The 25,821-nt window shown below is 40.2% G+C and overlaps 3 protein-coding genes across 4 annotated transcripts in view; 2 read left to right on the forward strand and 1 right to left on the reverse strand.

Moving 5' to 3' along the window:
- The first annotated feature begins 49 nt into the window (after positions 1 to 49).
- Positions 50 to 18,531, forward strand: LOC145448749 (scavenger receptor class B member 1-like). Its single transcript, XM_080327209.1, has 10 exons — positions 50 to 1,564; positions 4,153 to 5,645; positions 6,375 to 6,475; positions 12,234 to 12,357; positions 12,489 to 12,660; positions 12,902 to 13,002; positions 14,734 to 14,869; positions 15,896 to 16,104; positions 17,128 to 17,274; positions 18,073 to 18,531. Exons 1-10 carry the CDS (start codon positions 1,516 to 1,518, stop codon positions 18,151 to 18,153), a joined length of 2,613 nt encoding a protein of 870 aa, XP_080183335.1. The 5' UTR covers positions 50 to 1,515; the 3' UTR covers positions 18,154 to 18,531.
- LOC145449222 (histone H1-like) lies at positions 8,053 to 8,770 on the reverse strand. The gene has a single exon (XM_080327693.1). The coding sequence runs from the start codon at positions 8,709 to 8,711 to the stop codon at positions 8,190 to 8,192; it is 522 nt and encodes a 173-aa protein (XP_080183819.1). The 5' UTR covers positions 8,712 to 8,770; the 3' UTR covers positions 8,053 to 8,189.
- A 3,512-nt stretch (positions 18,532 to 22,043) lies between the features above and the next one.
- The window catches only part of LOC145447751 (WD repeat-containing protein on Y chromosome-like), a 29,146-nt gene continuing 25,368 nt past the window's right edge, over positions 22,044 to 25,821 (forward strand). For both annotated transcript variants that reach the window (XM_080326010.1, XM_080326011.1), the window contains exons 1-3: positions 22,044 to 22,283; positions 22,881 to 22,966; positions 25,188 to 25,291. In XM_080326010.1, coding sequence (XP_080182136.1) covers positions 22,081 to 22,283; positions 22,881 to 22,966; positions 25,188 to 25,291 — 393 coding nt within the window. In that variant the 5' untranslated portion in view covers positions 22,044 to 22,080. The remainder of the gene's footprint in view (positions 22,284 to 22,880; positions 22,967 to 25,187; positions 25,292 to 25,821) is intronic.

Below are 25,821 nucleotides of genomic sequence, written 5' to 3' on the forward strand. Positions count from 1 at the left end.
GAACAGAGACAAGTTTAAAATAACAACGGTTTGAATAATTGTCAGGCATGCGCGCGGTAAAGATATCGATTTGTCGATAACATTCATCAGCTGTTATTCATCCGCAGTGTCATAGTCATACCGGCGTACATAATCACATCATTTCATGTACGTCCAGTAAGCGCTTCAACGACTGCGTACAGTCAGAATTTGAGAAGTTTTATAGTTCAAACATTCGCTTTGAATTTGCAGTCACGAAGTGCTGGTAGACCAGCGTTATCGTGGAGTGTTTTGATAGCTGTTGTTCACTGTCGTGTTGCCTACCATGATTTCACGCTATATTCTACGTATTTCACAACGCGTTTACGATGTATTGGGTGGTGAAAGAACAAGGTATTAGTAAGGGATCAGTATCAGCAGAGTGAATTACTTTCAGAACAACATCGCAAACTGAGCATAAGCTTGGAAGGCGTTCCCAGTCGCACGATACTCACCTGATATCACCTGAGGAACGTCGTTGTTGTGAACGTCTCGTGACGATGGTTACCGTAATTGATATCCACGAATTGTAGTGACTATATCGCGCGATACGAAAATGGATTCAAAGTTTGTAGGATCAGGGGTATAGTCTATATTTATTCCGTGCTGACTTACATCACGCAGGTTACCTGTGTAATAGTGTGCGCGGGGGAACAAAATCGCATTGACAAATGAAGTCAACAAGGGAATCACGCGCTAGTCACGTAATGGCCCTTTACTATAAGTAGGTAATAGGTGTTGGTATAAATTACGATGGAGTAACAGAGATTAAACTTGGCAGAATATCTTGAGCATTGTCGACGTATTAGAACGAGATATATTGGCTGAGCGAATGCGTGCTAACATTCTGCACAAGAGATGCATGGCAATTATGTGCAATATTTCCGGAATGAATTTTACATCAGCCCCTGATCGCGTTTCGGAGCCTCTATTGGCATTATTGCTTCCAGGTTGTGATTATTTTACTTAAAATTCAATGAAAATGTGTCAGTGTGTACTAGTTTAAGGTGGCAACATCAAATGTAAGCCATGGTAAAAATCATCTTTTCCGAGCAAATCCAACCAAGTCAGCTATACTGTACCCTGTACCGTATAGTAGCTAGAAAAAGTTGATTTTCGTACGACTATATTTTTTACGTTGTCTTTGGCTACACCCAAGTTTTTGGCGTCCATTTTCGAATCTGATTTCTAAGTATCCCGATTGTGTAATCGTTTCGCGCATTGTTGAGCTAGCGGTGAATTCCGACCGGGTCACCAGTCGACATACCTAAACGTATTTGCTTTAAATTCAGATCTTTTGATATTCTAATAATCTTTGGGATATATATTTTCCCGCTATAAACTGCGAAGTTGATTATTCAGCATCGACTTCGTTCAGTATTTGCTATCGGAAGCCATAATGCACAGACGCCAATTGTAAGGCCGAATACAGTTCATTGATTTGGAGCTATCGCTGACTGCGAAATACCCCTTTAGAGTCGATCTCGTGCAAATGCTATGGCGAACAAGAAGAATGGAAAGAAATTGGAATCTAGGATATACCTCGGTAAGATGTGAAATAATGCAGTACATAAAATAATCTCGGTTTCATGTTATGCTGCAAGTCTATGGTTGCCATATGTCAACTGTCCAGTTACTTTGTACAGATATGAAATTGCGGCACAGTGCCGCAATAATAAGTATCATCAGTACAACAAAAGCCTTAAAATACGGAGTATTGTATAGCCTACTGATCTTTTGCGTGTAGCTAGCAGAATTTCATTCAGTATTAACGCATGGAATGACTCGACATAAAACTAGTGTGTTGATTGCTTAATTCAGCCTGCAGGCATATATTCGCTCGTTTTTGTTTAGGATCATTACTTTCGGTGCTAAGTAGGGCACAATGATTCGAGTACTCGAATCTGGATCAAGTATTAATTTTAATGATTCGAGTCGAGTAGTAAAAGTAGATTTTTCGAGTATTGAAATGATACGCTTCTCGCCACTGAAAGTTAGTTTATCGACGAGAATTATACTTTTGATACTAATTTTCACTGTTGAAGCTTGAAACCCTGATTGCCCGTATCGCAGCATACGAAACACAGTACAAAGCTACGAAGGTCACTGGAAATAGCACATTTTCGAAGTCATGATTATCCCACAACATTGTCACCATCGGAATCAAATCGGTATCGTCGAAAAAATATCAAAGTCTCTTTAATGTGATGGATAACAGGCATTTTATTATTTGTGGTGACATAAACGGTACATAATTTAGACTTTGACGTATTACAGTCTTTTATTACGTCATAATGAGTGATACTCGATTACTCGATTCGACTCTAAGCATATTACGTGATTCAGAATCGAATCACTGAGGTACTCGATTTTGCTGTGAGGCGTTTTGGGGTATATGGGTTACCGTGCGTTATTGTACAATGTATTGAAAATTTACGAAAAGTCGAAGCTATTCGATCATCGTCAAGTGAGGAATCTACGAAAACTTGACTGTAATCAATTACGACGCAATAGAAACAACGCAGGCAAACTGGGAGCGCAACTATTGACGGGGTTTCAGCTTGAACGAGTATTTATCCTAATCGAGTATCAATTCTAAAGATCGAGTTCAATATTGAGATATGAAATCTTCGAGTACTGACATCATAAGACAATGTATGAATGAGAATTGTGGAATGGATTCGATACATATTTCCACTGCGTGCAAGACCGTAAACCTCGATTGGTCGCAACGCACCATCGGAAATACGCGTTAGAGGAAATGACAAATCTGTGACGAAGTGATCAACCCACAACATTGTCGCAAAGTGCAATGAAATAGGTGTGGTCGAAAATACCAAATAACCTTTAATGTGATGAAGAGCTGCCATTGTATTCTTTGTTATCAATCACATAAAAGACAGCCTGCATATCTGAAATTTCCACATCATTCGTATACTGTTGTGGCGCCATAGTGGGCGTCGGCGATACTCGATTGCTGGACTGGAAATATGAATAACTCGGGTACACGATTTGGCCCAGCCATGGTGCCGACAAATTCAACTGTAAGCCGCCTCATCCCAATATGGAAAATCACTTGTCGTCTAATTAAACCTGCTATAGAGCGGAATGCCGGTAATCTAACTCTAACTTCCGATTTTCCTAAAAATGCTATCTGTGTAGTGAGAAACGAGCCGGGCTTGACGAAAAGAATTTAGCCTTTCTCATGCTTATAAGGATAAACTCTGATTTGTTATAAACTGAACTCGATACAATTTCCAAGTTTTCGAAAACTTAGTAATTCTAGTTCTAATCTAATTTGGAATACACATGTGCAGTTTTAACTCTAATTCCAATCTAATTTGGAAAATTTGACAATTTTGTGATTGTGCAATCCACCAATCAAGGAAAATCCGAAAATTATCAAGGTAAAACTCAAACAACTTCGCTTCTACTTGTTGGAATTGAGTCAAATTTGTTTTGCACCGTCTCTGAAGACAGCTCAACAATTCGATGGGGTTGGCAGAAAAATTCGAATTTTTTTTTCAATTTTCCCTAACAATTGGATCTGCGGAGTCTTACACTTGTTAGAATTGAACCAAATTTGGTGTGCAGCGTTTTTTACGGTAACCTGACAATTTAATCAGTGAATGGCTGGAATCTGGAAAAAAAGGTATTTTTGAACAGCCCTAAATGTCCAACTCTATTAGTCGCCGATATAGTGTTGTTTGTGCTATTCATGGTGTTTGTCGGCTACAATGGTCATTTACACCAGGCCGATATTCGTTATTTTGATTCCGTAACTGCCGACTTGTAGCACGGTTCACCTCTAGGTTTTTTGCTCACGCGGATGATACGGCGAGGTGGAGGCTAGATATACCCCAAATACTTAGGTAGGAATTATGGAGTCGGACTCGAACCCACAACCCATTGATGTTGATGTTGTAGTTGTAGTTGCGGATTATATCACTGCGCTATCTCGCTACTCTCGACGAAGTGCTTGCCTATGAAGACTTCATATCCATGGCCTGATTGTATTCCGGCATCCGTAGATCAGTCAAAGATATAGGCCTATTTTCTGGAGAATGTAATTCGCGCTCTTAATCTGCGCGATTGTACAACTCTGGAGGTAATTTTTCGTTTCTCTTGTTACAGGTCTGAAATTTTTTCTATCGTTTCTGCTGATTATGATCGGGCTTCTGTCCGCGCTCTACAAGGTCCCGTATAACTTTTTCGAATCCCAGCTATTCTCCGCGCTGTCCCTGGCGCCCGATTCCAAGCTGTACGCCAACTGGGTGGAGCCGCCGCTTCCCGTGTATATGAAGTTTTATATTTTCAACGTGAAAAACGCCGAAGAGATTTTAAACGGTGCAAAACCGGTGCTGAAAGAATGCGGACCTTACGTGTACCGTATGGATGTCGTGAAGAAGAACGTAACTTTTTACCCGAACAACACGGTGTCATTCTATAATCACTTTTTGTTTAGCTTTGAAGCTAGCATGTCTGTAGGAATGGACACTGACACCATGCATTACATTAACGTACCGTTGGCGTATTTGAACACGAATTTGAAAGACAGCCCTTTGAGGTTTGACCCGTTCGGAATCGCAAACAAGTTCATATCTTCGTTAGGTGCTAGCGAGTTATTTTCCGAAAACACAGTCCAGGAAATGTTGTTTGGCCACGAGGACCCTATTTTTGCAGCTTTAAGTAAATTCGCGCCATTGTTTACCGGTAAGAAGCTCGAGAAAGAGTTTGGTTTCTTTCAAAGATTTAACGATTCGGACGACGGCCACTATTTGATGTTCACCGGCGAAGATAATCCAAGCCTTGCCAACCAAATAACAAGATGGAACGGCGAAAAAATCTTGGATTTTTGGTCGACAAAGTACGCAAACATGATCAACGGAAGTGATGGATCGTTTTTAGGGCAGAAACTCACTCCGGAAGACACGCCTTACATGTTTTTCTCACAAATGTGCCGTTCCATGATGCTGCAATACGACAAAACCTTAACGCTCAAAGGAATGGACGCCATCATCAGATATCACCTATCTGACGATTTTTTTGCAAATGTGTCTATCAATCCGGATAACGCCGGATTTTGCATCCCGCCCGGGAATTGTTACGACTCCGGCATCATGGCCGCTTCGACTTGCATGGAAGGCATGCCCGGTTTTTTATCATTTCCTCATTTTTACAACGCCGCGAAAAGCTACCAAGACAGCGTTATCGGGCTGAAGCCCGACAAAGAATTACACGATTCTTTTTATTACACCGAACCCTTGACTGGTTTAGTCGTAAAAAGTCAAAGGCGATTTCAATTGAACATTCTCATGCAGCCATCATATCATTTTACAGAACTAGCCAACGTACGAGAAACAATACTACCGGTACTGTGGCTGGATGCTTCTTTTGAACTACGCGACGAGGATATATCTGATTTAAAATTAGCGGTTACTATATCCAAACACATCTGGATAAGTTCTTATATTTTCCTGATTTTGGGACTGCTAATTTTCGTATTAACCATAACATGTCATTATAAATGGCACCGCAGAGTATTCAAAATCTCGTACGTGACAGAAACGGATGGTAAACCCGAAGAAAAGGTGCCGATGAATGGTATGGAGTCGAAAACACCAGAGGCCTGATAGTACCGGTAGTAGCCATCACAAATTTTGCACTTGCGATGACGGTGTTATGCAATATTGCAATACGTTGATTTGGAGGAGACTGACTAGCTGTGGCATTTGAGTGGGCCGATTGATAAAGAAGTAGTTCAAGAATGTTAAGTTTAAATTGTCGACTTTGTACGAATAGGTGATGTTTAACGTATTTGCCTCATCATTTTAATCACGAGTCCATGGGTTGGTAAAAATATAGCAAAATTCAAACGCAATTGACCAATTTCACCTGAAAATTTCATGATGTAGCTAGCCACAGTCAGTTGCGTTACCGTATCAGCGCAAAAGCTCCAACACTGAATCGGCAAAAATCGAAACTCCAGGCTATTTCGTCTATTCCATAAATTTCAATTTTAAGATTCCTGGACGCGGAAGTTCAACAGCCTGTTCTTTATTGCCAAATATGTTGGTACTTATCTTCGTTACTCTGCGATAGCAGTACGATACATAGCCGTTATTTTTGAAACGAAGCTGTACAATAATTCTTTTTATACCATCGTGCATATTGCATTCTATGATATTAATTAAATTTAATAAATCCATGACAAACTGCTGCTTTACCCTTTATCAGTAATTGCTGTACCGAGTATGTTGACGTGTATTGAAGGATTCGAAGCCGTTGTTTCGTGAGCGTCCGAACTTGTACTCACGGACGTAAGCGAAACAGAGCTATTCCGTCTTACGATCCAGAGTGGAATTGGTGGAAATGTCACGCTCAACTTTGCGTTTTTAATTATTCTAGGCAAGAAACCTGGAAACAATCACTGTTTCTGGCTAACGACATTGACAAGGTCTGTCCGGGGCCTACGATATTCGTAGGCCCCGGTCTGTCACTAGTTGCATGCCGACGAAATTGGTCTCAGGGTGTAGTAATTGAGCTTCAGCCGATTAGAACTCTCTGAAGAAGGCGAAATGCATTTGGTTACGGTACAGTTTTGCCTTCAACCAGCATGGAATCGGTGACACTGGGAATTCTCTTGGCACAGCAAATATATTGCGCTAATCGTACGGCACATGGATTCCGAGCCGGGCCTTCAATGATTTGTGGTCGATATTGGATACCTCGAACCTAACCTAATTGACCGCACAACCATAGTTCGTCGACTAGAAAATTTGCAGTTTTACCAAATTAGATTAGAATTATATCTCTCCATCTCCCCCCAAATAAAATTAGTATTATTGGTTACAGCTACCCAGTTTTCTTCAAATGAGGTTAGAATTGCTGAATTCGTGAAAACTTGGAAATTGAATCAAGTTCAGCTCGCACGAGAATGACAAATGTTTGTACAGCAAGCTTGGCTCGTTACGCACTAGACCAGTGGTTCTCAACCGGGGTCCGCGAAACCTCCAAATTAGAAAAATGATTGATAACCTAATTTGTATTTTTTTTTAATTAAAAAAATCGGTTTTGCGTCATAATTTCTAAAACTTCGCGATTCACATAAACAGAAGGGAAGTCTGAGATGAAATATTCTACTGCCCAAACTCAATTTAATTGCCAATAGCCTACTGATACAAATATTGTTGCTGTTTAGAGATGTTTTGTTTGGGTTTTGGAAAAAAATCGTTTGCAAAAAATCCATTCTATCCTGTAATATACATAACCGCTATCACAGAAAAACTTCAAAATGAGTTGCTAGATACAAATGACTATGCTGGACGTTATATGTTTGTAAGAACATTGTTTCTCAATTTGGTGTCGTATATGTTCCGATCATACCCAAAGATGTCTTCGGATCCACCACCACTTATCTTTGTGGAAATGGACTCGTTTATGATATCAAATCCACGACAGCGTATTTCAAGAAATGTAGCGACATAATTCGCTTTGAGATAATAAAAGTCTATCCAGGTTCTATATAAATAGTATGATGTTATTTTCAAGAGAAGTCATTTTGTTGCTGTTTATCACTAGCTTGCAGTTAATATTTGCACAATACAGGTGACGGTTGCAGGATAATTGAGCTATATTTGAACTATAACTTGGTGTGTGTGGGGAGGGGGGTCCGCGAAGACAAAAAGGTCGAGAACCACTGCATTATAGTTCTCCTGTAGTATTTTCAGGAAAACCGGAAATTAGATTATAGAATTAAAAATGGAGCACAGAAAGATTTCAAAATAGATTAGCGGCATTTCGCTCTAATTAGCAACTAGTATGCATTGAACAGTCGTATTCTGTAGGAAGTTAGGAACGTATCGCCAACGACTTCGCTATCTTTCGTGCTAAAATGCATTAATTTTTGTGGAACCGAACTAACATTTTTCTCTCTCTTGAGCTTAATAAACCTGGGTATGCCTAATATGTACCTGATGCGACCAATCAAACCACGACTACCGTAAGAACGACTCTACAGCACGACACGAACTCTTTCAATAAAGATATTTACTTCATAATGCTGTACCACACGATAAATTTGAAATGAAAGCCAAGACAACTGGTTCTGAAGCAGCCTCAACCTTGGCTTTTGGAACCCATGATAGAGAGCGTGATCTTCATCGAACTGTTTACTTCTTGCGGCCTTGCTTGGTGCCCTTCTTAGCTTTCATGGTCTTCCCTTTGGTTTGCTTCTTAACGCCGGTTTTCGCAGTCCTCTTCTTGATGCCAGACGCTGATTTTTTTCCAGTAGCAGACTTGCTCTTCTTCGTGATTTTACGGGAAGAACTTGCCTTTTTAGGCTTGCCTGCCTTTTTGGCTGCCGGCTTAGTGGTCTTTGCCGCCTCTCTGTTGATTCTGTACGACCCGGACGCACCGATTCCTTTCGTGAGCATGATAGATTCGTCTTGAACCATGGACTTCAACGCTGTACGCAAATGATGATTGGATGTGGAGCCACCAGTGTACTTCGTGCTGATGTAATTGGAGATAGCCTGACGTGACGCGCCTTTGGGTTTCTTCAGGTCTTTCAAAGCCAAAGCAATCATTTCCTTGTACTTCGGGTGCGTCGGCTTCATGCTGGTCTTTTTGGCGCCTTTCTTCGGCCTAGCTGAGCTTCCCAATGGAGCAGGAACACCGTGACCGTTTGGCATGATTTACGAGTCGATTTGAACGCAACTTGCAACAATTTTAACAATTTTCGAGAAGATCGATAGATGATACTGAATATGTCGTTTTGTTCCGGACGTCAACGAAACGTAACGTGTCCGTCGCAGTAATTAGGTGATAAATCACACTACCATGTTTTTTAGCTTGAAATATTTAGCAGAATTGCTGATATATGCGAAGGTTTATGATTTACGCAGGTAAGTTTCTCAAAAGTTAAAGTTACTATGAATCCTCACGCGAAAAAACAGGCCGAGAGAACGTGTAAATCTGTTGCAATTTACCGTTTTAAAATATCTGTGCAAATTGATTCATGGTCAAAGAAGGATGGAATTTAATTTAGAATTACCAGGAATATTATCATTATTCGAAGCTCAGTTTAAAATAATTCTTGATAATTTGAGAAATTGTCGATATTGTTGTTGTTAATGCGCTTGTCTAGGATTTTTCAAGTGAGATGTTTTTTAAGCCTCTCAATTTTGCGGTGGAAATAGACCGAATGAGTTTTTCAGCGGACAGAAAGACCATGCGGTCTCGGGGAAGCATAAGGAATGGAGGAAGTGAATTTGTATTTCTATGCGCCCTGTCGATAGTTCCTGTTTTATTTTCAGATTGCCACATTGTAACAGGGATATCTAGTTTTCCCTGACCTTGTAATCCCGCGATCCCCTAAAACCTGATTCATTTCAAAACTATTCCCGGTCAAATATAGGCCTACATGGCGATACGATCTTAGGGAACCCCCATAGCCATATAATCAGGATAAAATTTGGGAGAGACGGACACCACACTGATCATCACGTCTCCTGCATCAATGGATATGTAGATTTCCGCGCATCAAATTTCAAATATACCCCCATTGCGATGTGTTTTGTTGTACAATCTGTTACCCGTAAACAAGTTTGTGCAATGGACAATAATGTATTGTATAGGCCTATGCTTCCCTCAAACTGGCGCCCGTGAAGATAATCTCCGAGTGAACCACGATCATTGAATATTCTCGAAGGACTATGATATACCTACATGTCCGGGTTAACCGACCCCCTATCACATGGCGCCGCAATGTTTGAATATCGTTATCGCTGCTATAATTTTGACTATCATGTTCGTGCTACACGTCTATGATATATAGCAGAGGTCTCAAACACGCGGCCCGCGAGCATTTTCTGCGGCCCGCGACGGCATTTTGGAATTTCAAGTATTCACCAATACATTCAAGTGCCATATATCTTTTTAGATATAAGAACTTGATGTTCACCCTGAAACTAATCACTGAAATCTCAACAAACTTCACTATCACATCACTTTTTAAAAAGCTACCATGCGGTAGAAGATCAGCTAATACGTCACATTTCTAGTTCATGGCGATAAAACATGACCCGTTGATAATTCGTGACTGAAAATTGTGATTTGGTTTGGTGCGACCTTGCCGTAAAATTACTCGATTTCGGATTGACTGGGTGATTAAATACAAATGACTCTAGTTGAGTCGAGTCTAACGTTAAAATCAGAGAAGGACTTGCGACTCGGAACGGTGACTTGTTGATCTTACGGACGCAACAATCCACGCAACTGTTATGGGGAGTAGTAATATATCAAAAAGTCTTAGATTGCGTTGCGTAGGGTATGTATATAGCTATTTAATCAGGTCAGTATGGCAACCATTGGTCCCCATGACCATGACCCCCGTGACTTATAGTTGGTAACATGCTGGGTGTTGTTTGTTCTCTTTATCCATGTTATCAGTGGCGAGTAGGGTAGTAGTACGCTCTACAGCTGTAACTAGTAACACCAATGAATTATTCGCCGATTGGACATTTCTATTCCTGGGGTTCTTAACCAGGGTCCGTAGACCCCATCGGGGTACGAAAGCACCACATCAGGGTGTGGGAGATGCATTGTGGAATTAGACCTATATGTTGTGGAATATTTTCTTGGCCTATTTATTCAACTGGAAAATAGTTTTCGCGCTACGAGCGATTTTATGTGAATGGGCTTTCTGATTTTAATATAGCGTACCACCAGAAATTGTGTTGAAAATGGACAGCGGCTAGGAGAAATCTCATTGGAAGCACAAGGGGTACAATCGCTAAAAAGATTAAGAAGCAATGCTATTGCTATGGCTCAATAATGATTATATTAAAGTTGTTATTGATAAAAATCGAGGACAAAATCTAACGCTGATTTAATTTGACTTTAACAATGGCCTATACTTATCACGACTTTATCAAACCCAGGATGAGGCTACACCGATCAAATGCTTTGATAGCAAATCAATCTCCAGTCGATTTTGAAATATTCCACATAAAATTGTGGCACGTCAAAGGTCCACTAGCTGCAATATTATAACCAGACAGTTTTAAGATGTCATGATGCATCCTGTCGTATGATGTCTATAACTCATTAATTAGAAAAATTATGCCTGGCAGCTGGCACAAAAACAAATTTATTCAAATATTTGAAAATGTGATTTTTGTTCCGTGTCAAGCGTGAATAATGCAATAATAAATTACATTTCCACGGTGTTTGTGGAATGCCTGTCTGCAAGGTCCCGTCAAATAAGGCCTACTTGGAAATTATACAATGAATATCCCGAAGATTGATGATGCGGCCCGCGGCGTCATCAGAAACGAGGAAATGGCCCGCGAGCACATTTGAGTTTGAGACCTCTGATATATAGGATATAGCTAGGCCAGGTCTATCAAATAAGTTTGAACAAAGCTACAGCAATCGTTATCACCAGATTGCCGGGTGCACTGCTCTGCATATTTTATATATGCCCATTACTTTTTGTAGGTCGCCAAGGTCGTTTCTTGAATCGCTATAAGAATAAACTATTTCAAGTCGTTTCGACTCCTTCATCCTTTGCAATTCTTGTGGGGATTTAAATTGATGTGAATATTTGGCGATACGATTATTGATATGCAATGTTCTTTCCAATTCCACACTAGATGCTGACGATTACCCCTGACTAGTGTCAGTCCAAAATATTCGGGTTTATTTCAATATGAATCCCAATATATTACTTAATTCTATTAATCAATTATTCGATTTAACGAATAAATGAATGCTGATGACTCCAGTTCACGGTCGTAGCCAGAATTGATATGCGGCGGGTTAATATTTTCGGTGATGAGATGAAGTGACCAATGAAGAGCAATATGATCGGATCGTGCATCCGAAACGGCGAGCTTGAGTGAGGTAACGTATTCAGCTCACTCACTAACACAGCACCTTTTGACCCCGACGGCGGCCAATTCACTAGATTTATGGGAATTTTACAAATTTATGGTGGGGTGTCGGATTATAAACAAAAATTATGATTTTATTGAATGCCCAGTCGTCTTGTACCACGTACGGGTGAGGGCGTAACATACCGTTTGTTGTTATTGTTTGTTATTGTCGGCAATGCGCACATAGATCTCGCGATAATTTAGTATCTACTACAATATGCCTGTGCAAATGAAAAGGACACGCGAGCTCATGGCTGGCAGATGCGTATATTGAAGCAAACTGGTTGTTTCGCTAAAGTTCAGACCACGTATCTACCACTATTCCTTCAAAATGGGCAACGAGGAGGAAGTTCTTAGGATTGCAAAAAAATTGGACAAAATGGTTGCGAAGAAGACAACGGTAAGTGGTTTAGTTTAGTCTGTTTGTTGTCCAGATTCTATCTGATTTGAAATTTCAACCCTCGGAATCTCGATGATTACGCACGAACTCTAGCGAATGTCGCTATAATGCACCCGCTTTTTAACTTGCAGGAACAGGCTGCTGAAGTTTTGAGAGCCCTGCAGCGTATACCCATGAATCTAGATACATTACAAAAAACGCGCATTGGAATGTCTGTGAACAGCGTACGGAAACAAACATCCAACGAAGAAGTAGCTTCTGTGGCGAAGCAACTCATCAAAACGTGGAAAAGGCTTGTATCAGGTAGGTCTTTCTCTTCTTTACGGTTTGATTGTGTGTAATTTGAGTTGGTGCTCAATCTCTACTCTGAAATGGAAGCTATGAATATATAGCTGTGCTTCCTATTTTTGTTTCATAACTGAAAAGATGTCTGTGGGGTATGGGCCTATTATATTGTATTCTCGTTATTACAGTAGTAATTTATCTTGAATAGCAAAGCACAAACGTGAAATCTGTTAATCAAATGATTCATATTATTATTCAGAAGCCCCTGCTAAAAAGACAGACTCGGCCCGTAAAAATCCAAAGGAAGAGTCAAGTAGTAAAGAGAAAAAGACGAAACAGGGATATGAATCTCCAGAAAAAGTGAGTATTTCTCCTCTTATTACCCAATATGGAATTGGTGTCTCGTGCACACCAAAGATTCTACTGACTAAACACCGGTGGGACGCTGAAAATGGTCTTGGTACACCAAATATATTACACTAAACGTACTGGGATTGCAACCTGGCTTGTTACATCTCAGCATACAAGATATTCAGTTTGCCTGTCAATCATTGCATGTAGGCCTACTGTACGTACACTGTACAAGTGTACAGTGATCTCATAGTCGTAGTTTGAAAATTCTGTGGGAATTTTTGTCACTCGACTTGATGTCATTACTAGGGCTGGGCCAAATGGATTACTTCAGTGATTCGATCCCTAATTTAGCATTATTAGGTTGCAACAGTATCTATGATGTGTAAAGCTCAAACGAGTTCCTTTTTTGCAACCATGAAGAAATTATGTCAGTTAATCATCACGTTAGAGATGACTATGGATATTTTCGACTGTAGCCTACCTGTTTTATTGCTTTTTGTGATAATGCTGCAAGTTGGTTATAATAACGCAGAAACCGCGTTTCCACTGACGTAAGTAGCTTTTCACCATGTTTTGATGCCGGCGTAACACTAATTTATGTTTCAAATTAATGCTTAATTCAAACCCGAGACTCGAACATGGTGCCCAGCCCTAGTATAATTACTAGTAAACTCTACAACATTATCATGCGAGACAGACTTGCAGATGTTTGATTTCATAATGACTAGGACAAGTTTTTGCAACTTTTGCAAATTTTTTTACAGCTTCCGGGAACTTTCAAGTGCTCAAAATTTATGTAGTATGATGTTTCAAGCTATTTCAATGAATTTTATATTGCAACTTTGCCATTTCTTCATGCTACTTTTTACTGCAACTTTTATCAAGTATTACACAGAATGTGAAGGAGTGATTTTAAAAACATGAGCTATGAACTATTTCTATTATAGTTATTTCTTCGAGATGGTCAGCAAAAAGCTGTGTGATTGATTAGCATCATCTCAATGTTATCTATTATGCAATGACTTGCAAGCTAGAAAGTCAACAACCCCAGCCAGCACGATATTGCTTGAACTATATGTAAATAGATCACTTGATTAGTTCACTGTCATTTAAATTTGAGGTCCTCCCCCATTTGACGGACGCTCAGGCGAGACCGCAAACAGTTGTATTATCGCTGGATCGGGCTATTGATTTTGTTAAAGTCGCCAACACTGAGTTTTGCTGCAATGCCCTTTGTCAAGTTTGCAGGTTATCGCTTTGCTGTTTGGCTTTTTGCGGAAAATTATTTCCCTGTTGCTTTATTCTCTTGCTGCGTACCATCAAAAAATGTGAAGGGAAAGTACCAACTTTGACAGCTCTGCTGGAGCTGACAGCGAAATGCGGTCTTATAGCTTTCAATCCTAAAGAAGATGAAAATGTATGCATTGATCGATTGAATAGTGAAGAAAGAAAAGGAACAAGCAGACATAAACTGTTGGGTTATGCAACGGAATCTTTCGAGTATCTCATGTTCTAATAATTCCAAAAATTTATAAATGCAACTTCTGTTGAAATTGAGTGCAACTTTCTCGCGATTTTAATTCAACAAATACTTGCCCTAATAATGAGGCATCTTTTTGTGAAATGGTGGCCGCGATAGCGACTCATTTTATCCTGAATAGTGATACCAATGTACAATGTACATCCATATTATTCTATTATCGGAGTACTATTCTTAACGAGAAACCTGTTTTTTAGGAGGAGGAAACGCCTACGATCGCAACTTTGAGCTCCAGTAATGGATCTGACATCGCGTCGACATTAGGATCGACTAATAACCCCATTAGGGATAAATGCAGAGAGATGCTACTGCGGGGACTCGATACAGATTCAAGTGAGTGGGATTGTGTATCAAAGGACTTTGTTATGCATGCATAAATAATTGAATATCAGCTTGTAGCCGAGCGAATCATGATCAAACCATGGTCACAAAAATGGTTATTTAGGAATTGATGACCTGTTGTCAAACTTGTCGGAGCTACTGGACTTTCAAAATGCGCAACGGGAAGTACTTACTCTGAAAACTCCCAACTGGAACTAGAACTACTCGCTTTTAAAAACTCTATAGAAGTAGAACTGCTCACTTTTCAAAAGTCACAAGTAGAACTAGAACTACATATTTTTCAGAACTCACAACTAGAACTGCTCACTTTCAAAAGTCGCAACTACGACTAGGACTAGTTATTTCTCAAAACTGCCAACTAGAACTGGAACTACTCGCTTTTCAAAACTCGCTACTAGAACTAGAACTACTAGCTTTTGAAAGTATCTACTAGAACTACTCGGTTCACAAAACTCTCAACAAGAACTTGAATACGGTAGGTACTACTCGCTTTTCAAAACTACCAACTAGAACTAGAACTTAACTAACGACTTCAAAAATCCGCAACCAACTTGTTAAAACAATAGTGGATAGTACGAATTACTGAATTGAAAATGAACTAAGAAATATTTGAGATAGAATCTGGGTTTCAAAAGGCCGGGGCTTCGTGTTCGGAATAGGGATTTTGACCCCCAAATCCCCTGGCTCACGCCACTGTTAGTAGTCATGACTCTTACTCTGAGTTAGCAATGCCTGCGACTGGCTGCGAGGACATCACACATCAGAACGTCGGTATCACGATTCACGACACATGTTTCCGGTTCTACAAGTGATGGTTTTGAATGTGCAACTAGAACTTGAACTAGAATTATTCACTTTTCAAAATCCGCAGCAGGAAGTAGAACTACTTCTTGAAAAAACAGTAGTTAGTTTACTATCAGCTAACTAGATCGGTAGTTTGTGCATGTCTGCCTATTATGGATCAATAAACTTTTAATTGTAAGGTTGTAAGGATTTTTCTGAATCATATTCTATCAGGTTCGGAAGCCATGAAGTCCAGATATCGCTTTTTGGCGGCGATGATCGAAGAAGCCATCTATCAAGAATTCAAAGACGTCGGGATGAAATACAAGAATCGGGTCCGCAGCCGTTACAGCAATTTGAAAGACGCTAAAAATCCTCAGTTGAAAGAAAACGTTGTGAAAGGAGTTATATCGCCGGAAAAACTGGCCAAGATGACCCCCGACGTAAGGCTTTGGTCGAATTTTTTTGTGCTGTTACTGGCAGAGTTGGAAAACTAGGGAATTTTCAGCCTCTATTATACACTATCATGTCTAGCCAGTATAGCCTCTATTATACACTATATCACGTGTCGCTTGATTGCACTATCGTGATTTAACGAAGTTTGTTTGAAGGTCTTCGTAGCTTCAACACATAACATGTCCAAAACGAGGTGTAAGCTACTTATGAACAATTTTTTACAACACCTGCACCAATGTCACTTACACCCCAAGTCAGGGGTTCCCGAACTTGCTATGGTCACGACCCCAGATTTCGGTTTTAAAATGTTCCGCGACCCCACATCTCACTGTGGCTTGCCGAGTGCCAAAACAAATGGTCAGCACGTTCGCCCAGACGTACTCACTCACAGTCTATGTGGGAAGTCGGCGACTATGTAATAGCAATCATGTCATTATGAATTATATACTCATCCACCTCATTCTCGTACCATGATTATAGCAACGTATATGGGGTATTTTGCAACGATTTTTCTGTATATATATCTTCTTTCTTTAATCTTCTTAGTAATGGTCAGACACCAATCATACGTTATAGTAGATGGCGCTTTGAAATAACGCTTCAACTGATCTGATATATTGTCTGTCACTGTTGGGTTCGCACTCCTCAGAAATGAACTGCTTAATTGGCATTGTATTGATAATTTGGTATTTAATTTTCGTCTCCGTGACCCCAGCGAAAAAACGAACGACCCCATTGGGATCGCGACCCCTAGCTTGGGAACACATGCATGAAGTAGACTATGAACTCCCTCAGGACACCCAAGCAGAAAAATGCTTCCAAACTTGTAAATCAATTGAAAATTTACTGTTTTATTGCTATAATCAGTGGGCGAGATATTAAAACTATAATATATTTGGCCTAAGTGACCACCTGAATCCCTGTTCACCCAATGAAATCGGGGTAATATTGTCAACCTTGTTTCGGAATTGGAGAATCTATGTAAACGGTATCGTTATTTGTATTTCCAGGAGATGGCGAGTTCGGAAATGAAGCTTATGAGGGAAAAATTTGAAGAAGAAAACATCAAAGACCATCAGATGGCGACGAACGAGGGTACCAAGACTGACATGTTTGTATGCGGGAAATGTAAAGGAAGGGCCTGTACATACAATCAGGTAATGTGAAGATTGTTTTCCTAATGAGAGTAATAGGCATCGTGCCAATGTATGGAGTTGTTGGCTACTCCTAAACGGTTTGGTCCAGCTCTTACTGCATTGTGCCTTACGTTTCGGGCTGGGCGCAAATGATTCGAGTACTCGAAGCCGAATCGAGTATTTATTGTGTAATGATTGGAGTCGGGAGAGATGATTATTTTTTGAGTACCGAATTATACGCTCTTGGCCACTAAGAGTTAATTTATCGACATGAATTATAGTTTTGATACTTGCAGTGCTACTTGGAGGTACAGAACTGCAAGAAACGATATTGAATATATAAATATACAGGATACGAATAAATATACAACTAGTAGAGAATTGAAATGAAGATTGTATATCAGCAATCGTATCACAAAATATGAGGTTGGACGGGAGGACAGATTTCTCGTCGTCGGGAGGGGCCGTCCACACTTTTATTTGAGTGGCTTGGAGTCGACTTTTATCAAGATACTCTAACCTAGTCTCTGCCAACAGAAGGAGTTTGTGTACCATCTAAAAATAGTAGGCCTACGTTGAGCTTGAGCACTCTCTTCGCTCCGATTATACGAAATTTCGTGTCGTTGACGTCATATTTTGTGATAGGATTGTTGTCTTGTTGATATACGATGTTCTTTCCAATTGTGTACGATTTGCTGACGATTGCCCCTGACGAGTGTCAGCCAGAAATATTCGGGTTCATTTCAATATGAATTTATTTGGCAGAAATGCAGAAAAATTGACACCGATTCTCATAATTATTGTATTTCTGGATTTCAGCTTCAAACGAGGAGTGCAGACGAACCCATGACAACATTTGTGTTCTGCATGGACTGCGGAAATCGCTGGAAGTTTTGTTGAGAATCAGCTTCTCTTCTGTTGTGTCACTATTCCGTGATATCCTAAATCCAGAGCAGTTGAGATCATCGGAGATACCGGCCTCGCCAAGTCGGTCTTGTGTCGGTTTTCTGGGGATCGGTTTTGCTTCAATCGCGAAGCAACGCACGGTTGACAGGGAAACGTGTACCATTCATCAGTGCGCCGGTCTTGTTTCAGAACTGAACTGTTTGCCTGAGTTTTATTATTGAAATGTAGAAATGGCATGTTTGGGATTGTTGGGATGAGTAAATGTATAAAAATGTTTTGTTGTCGACTACTATTTTTGTAATACTTGATTTACTCGAATGATCTGTTTGTTGCTAGCCTCTGCACAATTGATTAGTTTGCGTGCGGCTTTGACTCTGGTTGAGATTTGGATTTAGCTTCAGGGGAAATTACCAGGATTTTTACGACTTGAGTCTTTTCTTGAAAATGGTAAATGACTCGACTTGAGTTAATTTGTGTATCGACCAGGCTTGTACTCGAATCATTGCGCATGACATTCTATAGGACTTGATTCTAAATTTGCGTATCAGGACCGATGCTTGAGAAATAGGCTCAGAGACTGTCTTTTATCTGTTTAAGACTGTCTTTTATCTGTTTAAATATACATGTTAGGAGCGACATAATATGTACATTATTATGCGGGACCGTCGTCATCACCCAAGAGTCGCCTTCAATACTGGAAGTGAACACTACAAATCGGACTCGTCCTATTGCTCGCTGACTTGGACTAGGTGGTGAATTGAAAATAACTCGACTTGTCATGAGTCACAATTATAACAATACGATTGAGTCTGAACCTTCTGGCTTGGTTACAGCCCTTGATATTACCGGGCAACATCTGCAGGCTTTGGACGTCCTAATCGAGTTATGGTACTGTGGCCAAAGTGACTGGTGGTTGAGTGGATTTTTGCCGACACTTTGTAGCAGGTGTCGGTGCCGCGTTACCAACAGAGCTGGTCAAAGAAGTCAGCGTTATTGGTACTCGATTAGATGCAATGTGGTAAATTTCTACTTGATTACACGTGCAAGAGATTTCCAAGACATGTCAACAGTGTTGTCTTGGATGTGGAAAATTAATGTTTGGAAAATGGTCAAGTAAGTATATAGTATCTAAAAATATATTTGGTTGATAGTTCACACAAACTCTTATCAGTTAATCGGAGCTAGCTAATTACGAAATTACAGGACTAATGCAAAATGACCGAAGACACTACCTACCACTGGGTACAATATTTTAGGACAAAATATTCGATCACCATGATACATGAACAATTTCGCCTAGTTATTATGGCCATTTCACAATGATTCGAGTCGAGTAGTAAAATACCATTTTTTCGAGTACTGAAATTATACGCTTCTAGCTACTTGAAGTTAATTTATCATTGCAAATTATAGTTTAGTTTTTAGACGGTAATTTTCACTGCTGAAGCATTGAAACTATGATTGGCCGTATCGTAGCATACGAAACATATAGCTATAGTAGGCTACATATCTACGAGCGTTTCTGCAACTAGCACATTTCCGAAGTCATGATCAACCCACAACATTGTCACCAAGTGCAATAATGTCGGTATGGTCGAAAAAATACCAAAGTATATGTAATGCGATGGATAACAGGCATATATTCTTTATGGTGGAATAAAAGATACATATTTGAACTTTCACGTATTACGTTCTGTTATGACGTAATAATGAGTGTTACTCGACTCGACTCGGAAACATATTAAGTGATTCAGAATCGAATCACCCAAGCAAGACTGCGATATAAAATTATATTTTACAAAATTCATAGTTCAGAAACTGAGTCAGGCTTAGTATTTTTCCTATGGAATATAGAAGTGTAGTCAACCACTTGAGTAATAGTAATATGTGACAAAACCTACTTGAGTTCTGCAAATAACTAAAAGTACCTATATCGTTACAGACCGCCATTGGTTATGGGCCGTTAATGAAGAGGCCTGTATCCTGACGGTTACACAATGGTGGTAGAGCTGCCAGAAGGCTGTTGTCATATGAAATGTTTTGACAAGGTTATCAGTTCGAACTGCGAGTTCAATTAATTTAATAATTTGTGCCAATCCGTTTATAATAAAGCTGTTGCCTCCTCCACTGCACAGTGCACACTGTGCACGCACAGTCAATGCCTTAACTACATCAGACGCACGAAGAACTGCAATGTTACGGCTGCTACAAGTCTTTGAAATGTTCCAGCTTAATTGCATCACATTTCGTGACTATCTTTTTGGCTTGTCGTCTTGAGTCATGCGTGTTTGTCGCAGATTAGTAAGGCGTTCAGTAGGCGTACGTGATCGCGCTCGCGCTCTGCATCAAACAAAGGCTGCAATTTACAACGCGGTAAATGCGCTATAACTAGAACCAGACTTGGACAACTATTCCAGTTGTTTAATACAGTGAAATGCCGGTAATCTGTTTTTAATCTAATTTGTGAAATGTTTCTCTGCACTAACTTTAATTCTAATCTAACTTCAGGTTTTCCAGAAAATGCAACTGGAGAACTGCATGATGCTAAATGAGCCAAAAGCTTGGTGTTCAGACATTTGCCATTTCCTGCTTTTGAGAATGAACTATGGACTTGATACGAAGTGAAATTGATTTAGTTTCCAAGTTTTGGCGAATTCGGTATTATGTGTAGCTGTAATTCTAATTTTAGTCTGATTTGGAAAAAACTGTGTAGCTATAATTCTAATTCTGATGTAATTTGGAAAATCAGAAAATCTTCGTGACTGCGAGGACTAATACACAACCGTGAATTATTTCAAAGGATGCCCACGACCGATATTTGAATGAGGAACATTGTAACCTTGAATATATTGCGTTTTAATACGTTATGAAGCAGTTGTGATCGATAATGCCAGAATAGGAAGCTGCTGACTTTGCAAGCGCTGTATTGGCAGGCTCACACGATTGACCGACACGGCTCCGACCTTTGTTCCGAAGAAAGGAACGCGATTCCAGATGTAGGCAACTCTTTGCACAGTTTCGATAACGTTGTAGGTTGTAGCTCGTGAGATCGCATAGATAGCTGTTATGTGTTGAACATGAGAGGATGAGTGCACGAGCACAGGCAGACGTTTTGCGCGTGCTCAGCGGATATATGCCATACGGTGGCTGATTATTACAGCACTCTTACGATTGCAGCATAACAACGCGCTGCAAACTCAAAGTAGCTTGTTTATGCTTTGAAGTGTATGATACGTCGCTGGTTCCATTGCTAAATATTAGCTCTGAGCACGCCTACGACACGACTTCACTCCAGGCGTTTCGCCCTTTGTTTTGTTTTTGTCTCGGTTAGTTTGAGAGCGTTCGAGGAAACCAAGGTACTGGCGGTTTAAAGCTCCCGTGGAAGGCAACGTTATCGTTTGTGATACAGGTTGTAGGAAAGGTGCAATATGTACGATTGTAGGACGTAGGTAGGCCTACATCCTAATTCCGCCCACGGCATCGTCAAGTTATTGCAAACGGGCTGTTGGAAGATATTATCAGTTCAGTTTATTATTGACAATTTGATTAGATCAATACAACACAAGATTGCGACACAATGAAAGATAGGAAGTTGTCGAATCGACTTGGAGTAGTCTTTGAAATCAGACACCCATCTGGGCCTAGGCGATGTCAAGAGGAGGCATGGTACCTCTGAATGAAAATTTAGTATTAAATTCAATTATCCAGAATAAGACATGTAGGCTACTGCATAATAATGCCGAGGTTTTATTTACGTGGTGATCATCGGGTGCCGTTGAGGCAGCATAATATTATGTATTTAGTAATTGCTTTGCTGATATTATTGATATTGACTTGCTGTAGAATGCAAGACTAATATTTAACTGATAGTATTGTTTCGTCACAGAGGATAATATCCTATTTAATGCTGTCAATATCAGAATGAGTCGAGACTCGAGCGACAAATCGGCTTTTTGGAGCTCTCGTGGTTTTTTGCTTTCTTTCCTGAGGATGTCTGACTGCGAAAACTTCCCCTCGCAGTCGAAGAGGACGCAATCCATCCGGGATTCTGTTCAAGAGTCGCAGATGAGCGTGCTCAGCTCAGCGACGCTGAGAGACCAAGAAAACGATAAAAAGTCTACGAGGTACGAGCTTGTCAATTCGACATTCTGCACGAATTTGTTACTTGGTACCGAATTATAAGCGTACTCTCCCTTTGTGTCGCGGTGTAGTCCGTATGTAAAATGAAGAGCGAATGCTTTTTATGTAATATGCCCTGGGGTGGACGTGATGGGTGGAGATTCAACACATCTACCTGAATACACGGATTTGAGATGATGTGCGTATGGCGAATGTAAGGTCTATTACCGTAAAAGTAATACTAAACGTAACACTGTCAGATATTTGCACCATGATGAAAACTCGTGAATGCCTGCCTTTATTTGCACAATCAGGCGATGCATAGTGTCAAATTCTTTATCACGGGCTACAGTGTCTGTTTTTGAAGTGCAGGCTCCCACTTATCAGCGAATCAGAAGTTGTACAAGATCTATGACCCTGCTTGACCTCAGCTGTACTGATGTCACACAACGATAGCTGGCCTTGGTTTTAAAGTCGCCGATAACCCCGATATTTAAAGTATATATGGAATCTAGCTTAAGACGCGTCTCTCAAACTTCCGAGCGTTTATTTGAACAGCCTACAGGCATCGCCATACATAATTACATATCGTTTCGTTACAGGCCCGAGAAAAAATACTCGACTGCAGACGAGTTCGACAGCGGGGACGCTAGAGATGGCCAAAACCTCAACGCGGCTCAAGCCAAATGTGAGAAGGGCATTGAGTTCTTCCGAATGTTCGTGTTATCGCCGCCGCGCGGTCTCGTTGAAGCGGCTGTGCGCCGATTCAACACAGTGTGCTTGTGTACTGTACTGGTGCAGGTTCTGCTCCCGAGTCAAGTGACCAGGATATAATTCAGGGTCGAATTCTGGCTGTAACAGTTCGAATAATGCATTGCGAAGGATCGAATTTTCCATGCAATATAGTGATAGAGTCGAACACTAATTACAGCGAAATCTAGTAATCTAATTCCATCCTGTTTTTGAAATGTTTTCATGCTCTAATACAGAGGTCTCAAACTCAAATGTCCTCGCGGGCCAGTTTTCCAGTTTTGACGACGCCGCGGGCCGCAGCATATATAGGGGTATTATACGTCTTTCCAAGTAGGCCTTATTTGACGGGATGGAATTGTCCTATTGAAAGTGAGCCGATCCAGCAGGCTTACAATAATTAAACACACATCATCAAAATGTGATTCACTCTAGCATCAATTTAGGCCTGGCAGGAAAAAAATCATCACATTTATAACTATTTGAACAGAATTATTTTATTAATTATAAAATATAGACACAATATGAGCGGACAAACGTATGATGTCATCATTAAAGTTATCGCCTTTTGATATTTCGAATTTAACAGAGTGATAATAGAGACTGATCTGATATCACAACATTTTTGGGTTGGGCAGTGTAATTCCAATCCAGGATTCGGGTATACTCCTGATATAAGTAGGCTATTAATCTCATGGTCAAATATCTTCGAAAATAGGAGCGGAAAAATATGTAGCATCAATATATTAATGAATGCATCCTAGTAATATAAATGTCGGAACGCCGAACGACCCATCGTTGGAGTGTACCACTACGATACTCGGTACCTTGAAGTGGCCTTAATAACATGGTTCAGCGACCTAAGATGTAACTAATAGATTGCCACTGGTTGCCATGATGACTAGGCTACTTGCTTAGTTAGCGAAATACCAAACTGCGACCTTCTGATTTATTTATTCCCATGACACGCGATTAGTTTGTTGCGTTCATGGTTCTAACAAATTCACGGCATTCCGAGTCCACTCTCGAGTCATTTTCATCTTTCCATCGAGTCAGCCCGAGTTCGAGTAATTTTAAGAAAGGTCGCGTCCAGATCCAACTCACAAATTTCAGTCACGAATCGTCTAAAGGTCAGGTTTTATCATCATGAAGTGAAAATGTGGCGAAATAGTGAATGTTCCACTGCATGGTAACGTTTGCAATTGATGTGAAAGTGAAGTTTGATGAATACCCAGCAAACACCCGATATAGAGATATAGAGAGCAATTTTAGAGGGAATTTACACTTTGTAACCTAAAAAGATATATGTGACACTTAGATTGTCAAATTAATAAAAATCAAAAATGTTGTCGCGGGCCGCACAAAATGCTCTGGCGGGCCGCATGCGGCCCGCGGGCCGCGTGTTTGAGACCTCTGCTCTAATATTAATTCTGGTCTAATCTCTGCTTTTCCTGAGAATGCTACAGAAAAACTGTATAGTGCGAAACCAGCCAAACTTGGTGCATAGACATTTGCCGTTCTTACGCTCACGACAATGAACTCTGGTTTGATACGAACTGAACTTGAGTATTGTTGTGTTTCTTACAATTCGGAATGTAATTCAATTTCCAATTTTCTGCGAATTCGGTAATTCTAGTACTAATCTAATTTGGAGAAAGCTATGTATGTGTAGCTAACGAAGTACTCAAGTAGTTTTCCTCTACTTACAGTACAGTAAAACTAATTTTCCGCTACATTTACTAATATTTTGTGTTTCCACCTTTTGACAGTCCGCGAGACCGTATTTATGACTGCTTTTCACAAATGCATACTTCAGTAGATTTAAAGCCACCTAATTGTACTCTTACGTGAGATAGTATCAGGTTGCTTTTAAATGCTATACTCTACTCGTGCGTAGTATATTTTTGCGTCGTTATTTTTGAGTAGCGTTCTTGACCTCTGGTTCTATCTCCAGCAGCATTGGGCAAAATCAGCGCGGGCATTTGCGATGTACATTGTACAACTACAATCTTGGCTAGTCACACCCATTGCGTTGTTTTGCTTTTATAAAATACATTCATGCTGGTTCGGTGGACCATGTTCGTATATCTCCACGGCTAGACACTTAGACAGCTTAAGATTGTGAAGGTCCAGAGGTGGGATGAGGAATGTGTTTTTAGATACGGAAGCGAATAGAAAGCTTAAAAAGGAGAAGGCGCAGGTGCACAAGCTTGAGGATCAGATGAACTTCGAACATCTCAAGAAATTGCAGGAGATATTTCACGTAAGCTGCCGTGCAGTCGTCTGACTGATAGGGCTGATCATAATCGAATGCTTGAGTGATTCGAATATGATTTTAGTATAATACTTCGAGTATCATAACAGTGTGAATGATGTAGAAAGTTCAAATACGCACCTCCTATATGCTACCGCAACCAATATAATGCATCACATTAAAGGCCATATGTTATTTTTTCGACCATGCTAATTTCACATCACTTTGTGATATAGTGCTTTGTGCTGATCAAGTCTTCACAGATATGTCATTTCCACTAACGCACGTAGTACTACATGTTTCGTATGCTGAGATACGACCGCTTGAGGTTTCGAGGCTCCTAAGATCAAAATACTTGAAGAGCTTCTTGGAGGTGCTAGACTTCAACATACAATTGAATAGTATATTCATTAGGGCTCTTCAAAAATGACTTTTTTCTCAAATCGCACTGGCTACTTGATAAAATTGTTGGGTTACCTAATTTAAGCCTACACACAAAATTTGGTTCAATTCCAGCCAATAACCGCTTTGCTATACAG

The sequence above is a fragment of the Botryllus schlosseri genome, chromosome 10 (genome assembly GCF_051294905.1).
Source record: "Botryllus schlosseri isolate E-star chromosome 10, Bs_hap1, whole genome shotgun sequence".
Lineage (NCBI taxonomy): Eukaryota > Metazoa > Chordata > Ascidiacea > Stolidobranchia > Styelidae > Botryllus > Botryllus schlosseri.

Excerpts from the sequence above, each read along its gene's own strand:
- LOC145448749 (XM_080327209.1), top strand. The coding sequence starts at position 1,516 with ATGGCGAACAAGAAGAATGGAAAGAAATTGGAATCTAGGATATACCTC. Across the intron at positions 13,003-14,733 it reads GATATGAATCTCCAGAAAAA|GAGGAGGAAACGCCTACGAT; the intron begins GTGAGTATTTCT and ends CCTGTTTTTTAG. Across the intron at positions 16,105-17,127 it reads TGGCCAAGATGACCCCCGAC|GAGATGGCGAGTTCGGAAAT; the intron begins GTAAGGCTTTGG and ends TTGTATTTCCAG.
- LOC145449222 (XM_080327693.1), bottom strand. The coding sequence starts at position 8,711 with ATGCCAAACGGTCACGGTGTTCCTGCTCCATTGGGAAGCTCAGCTAGG.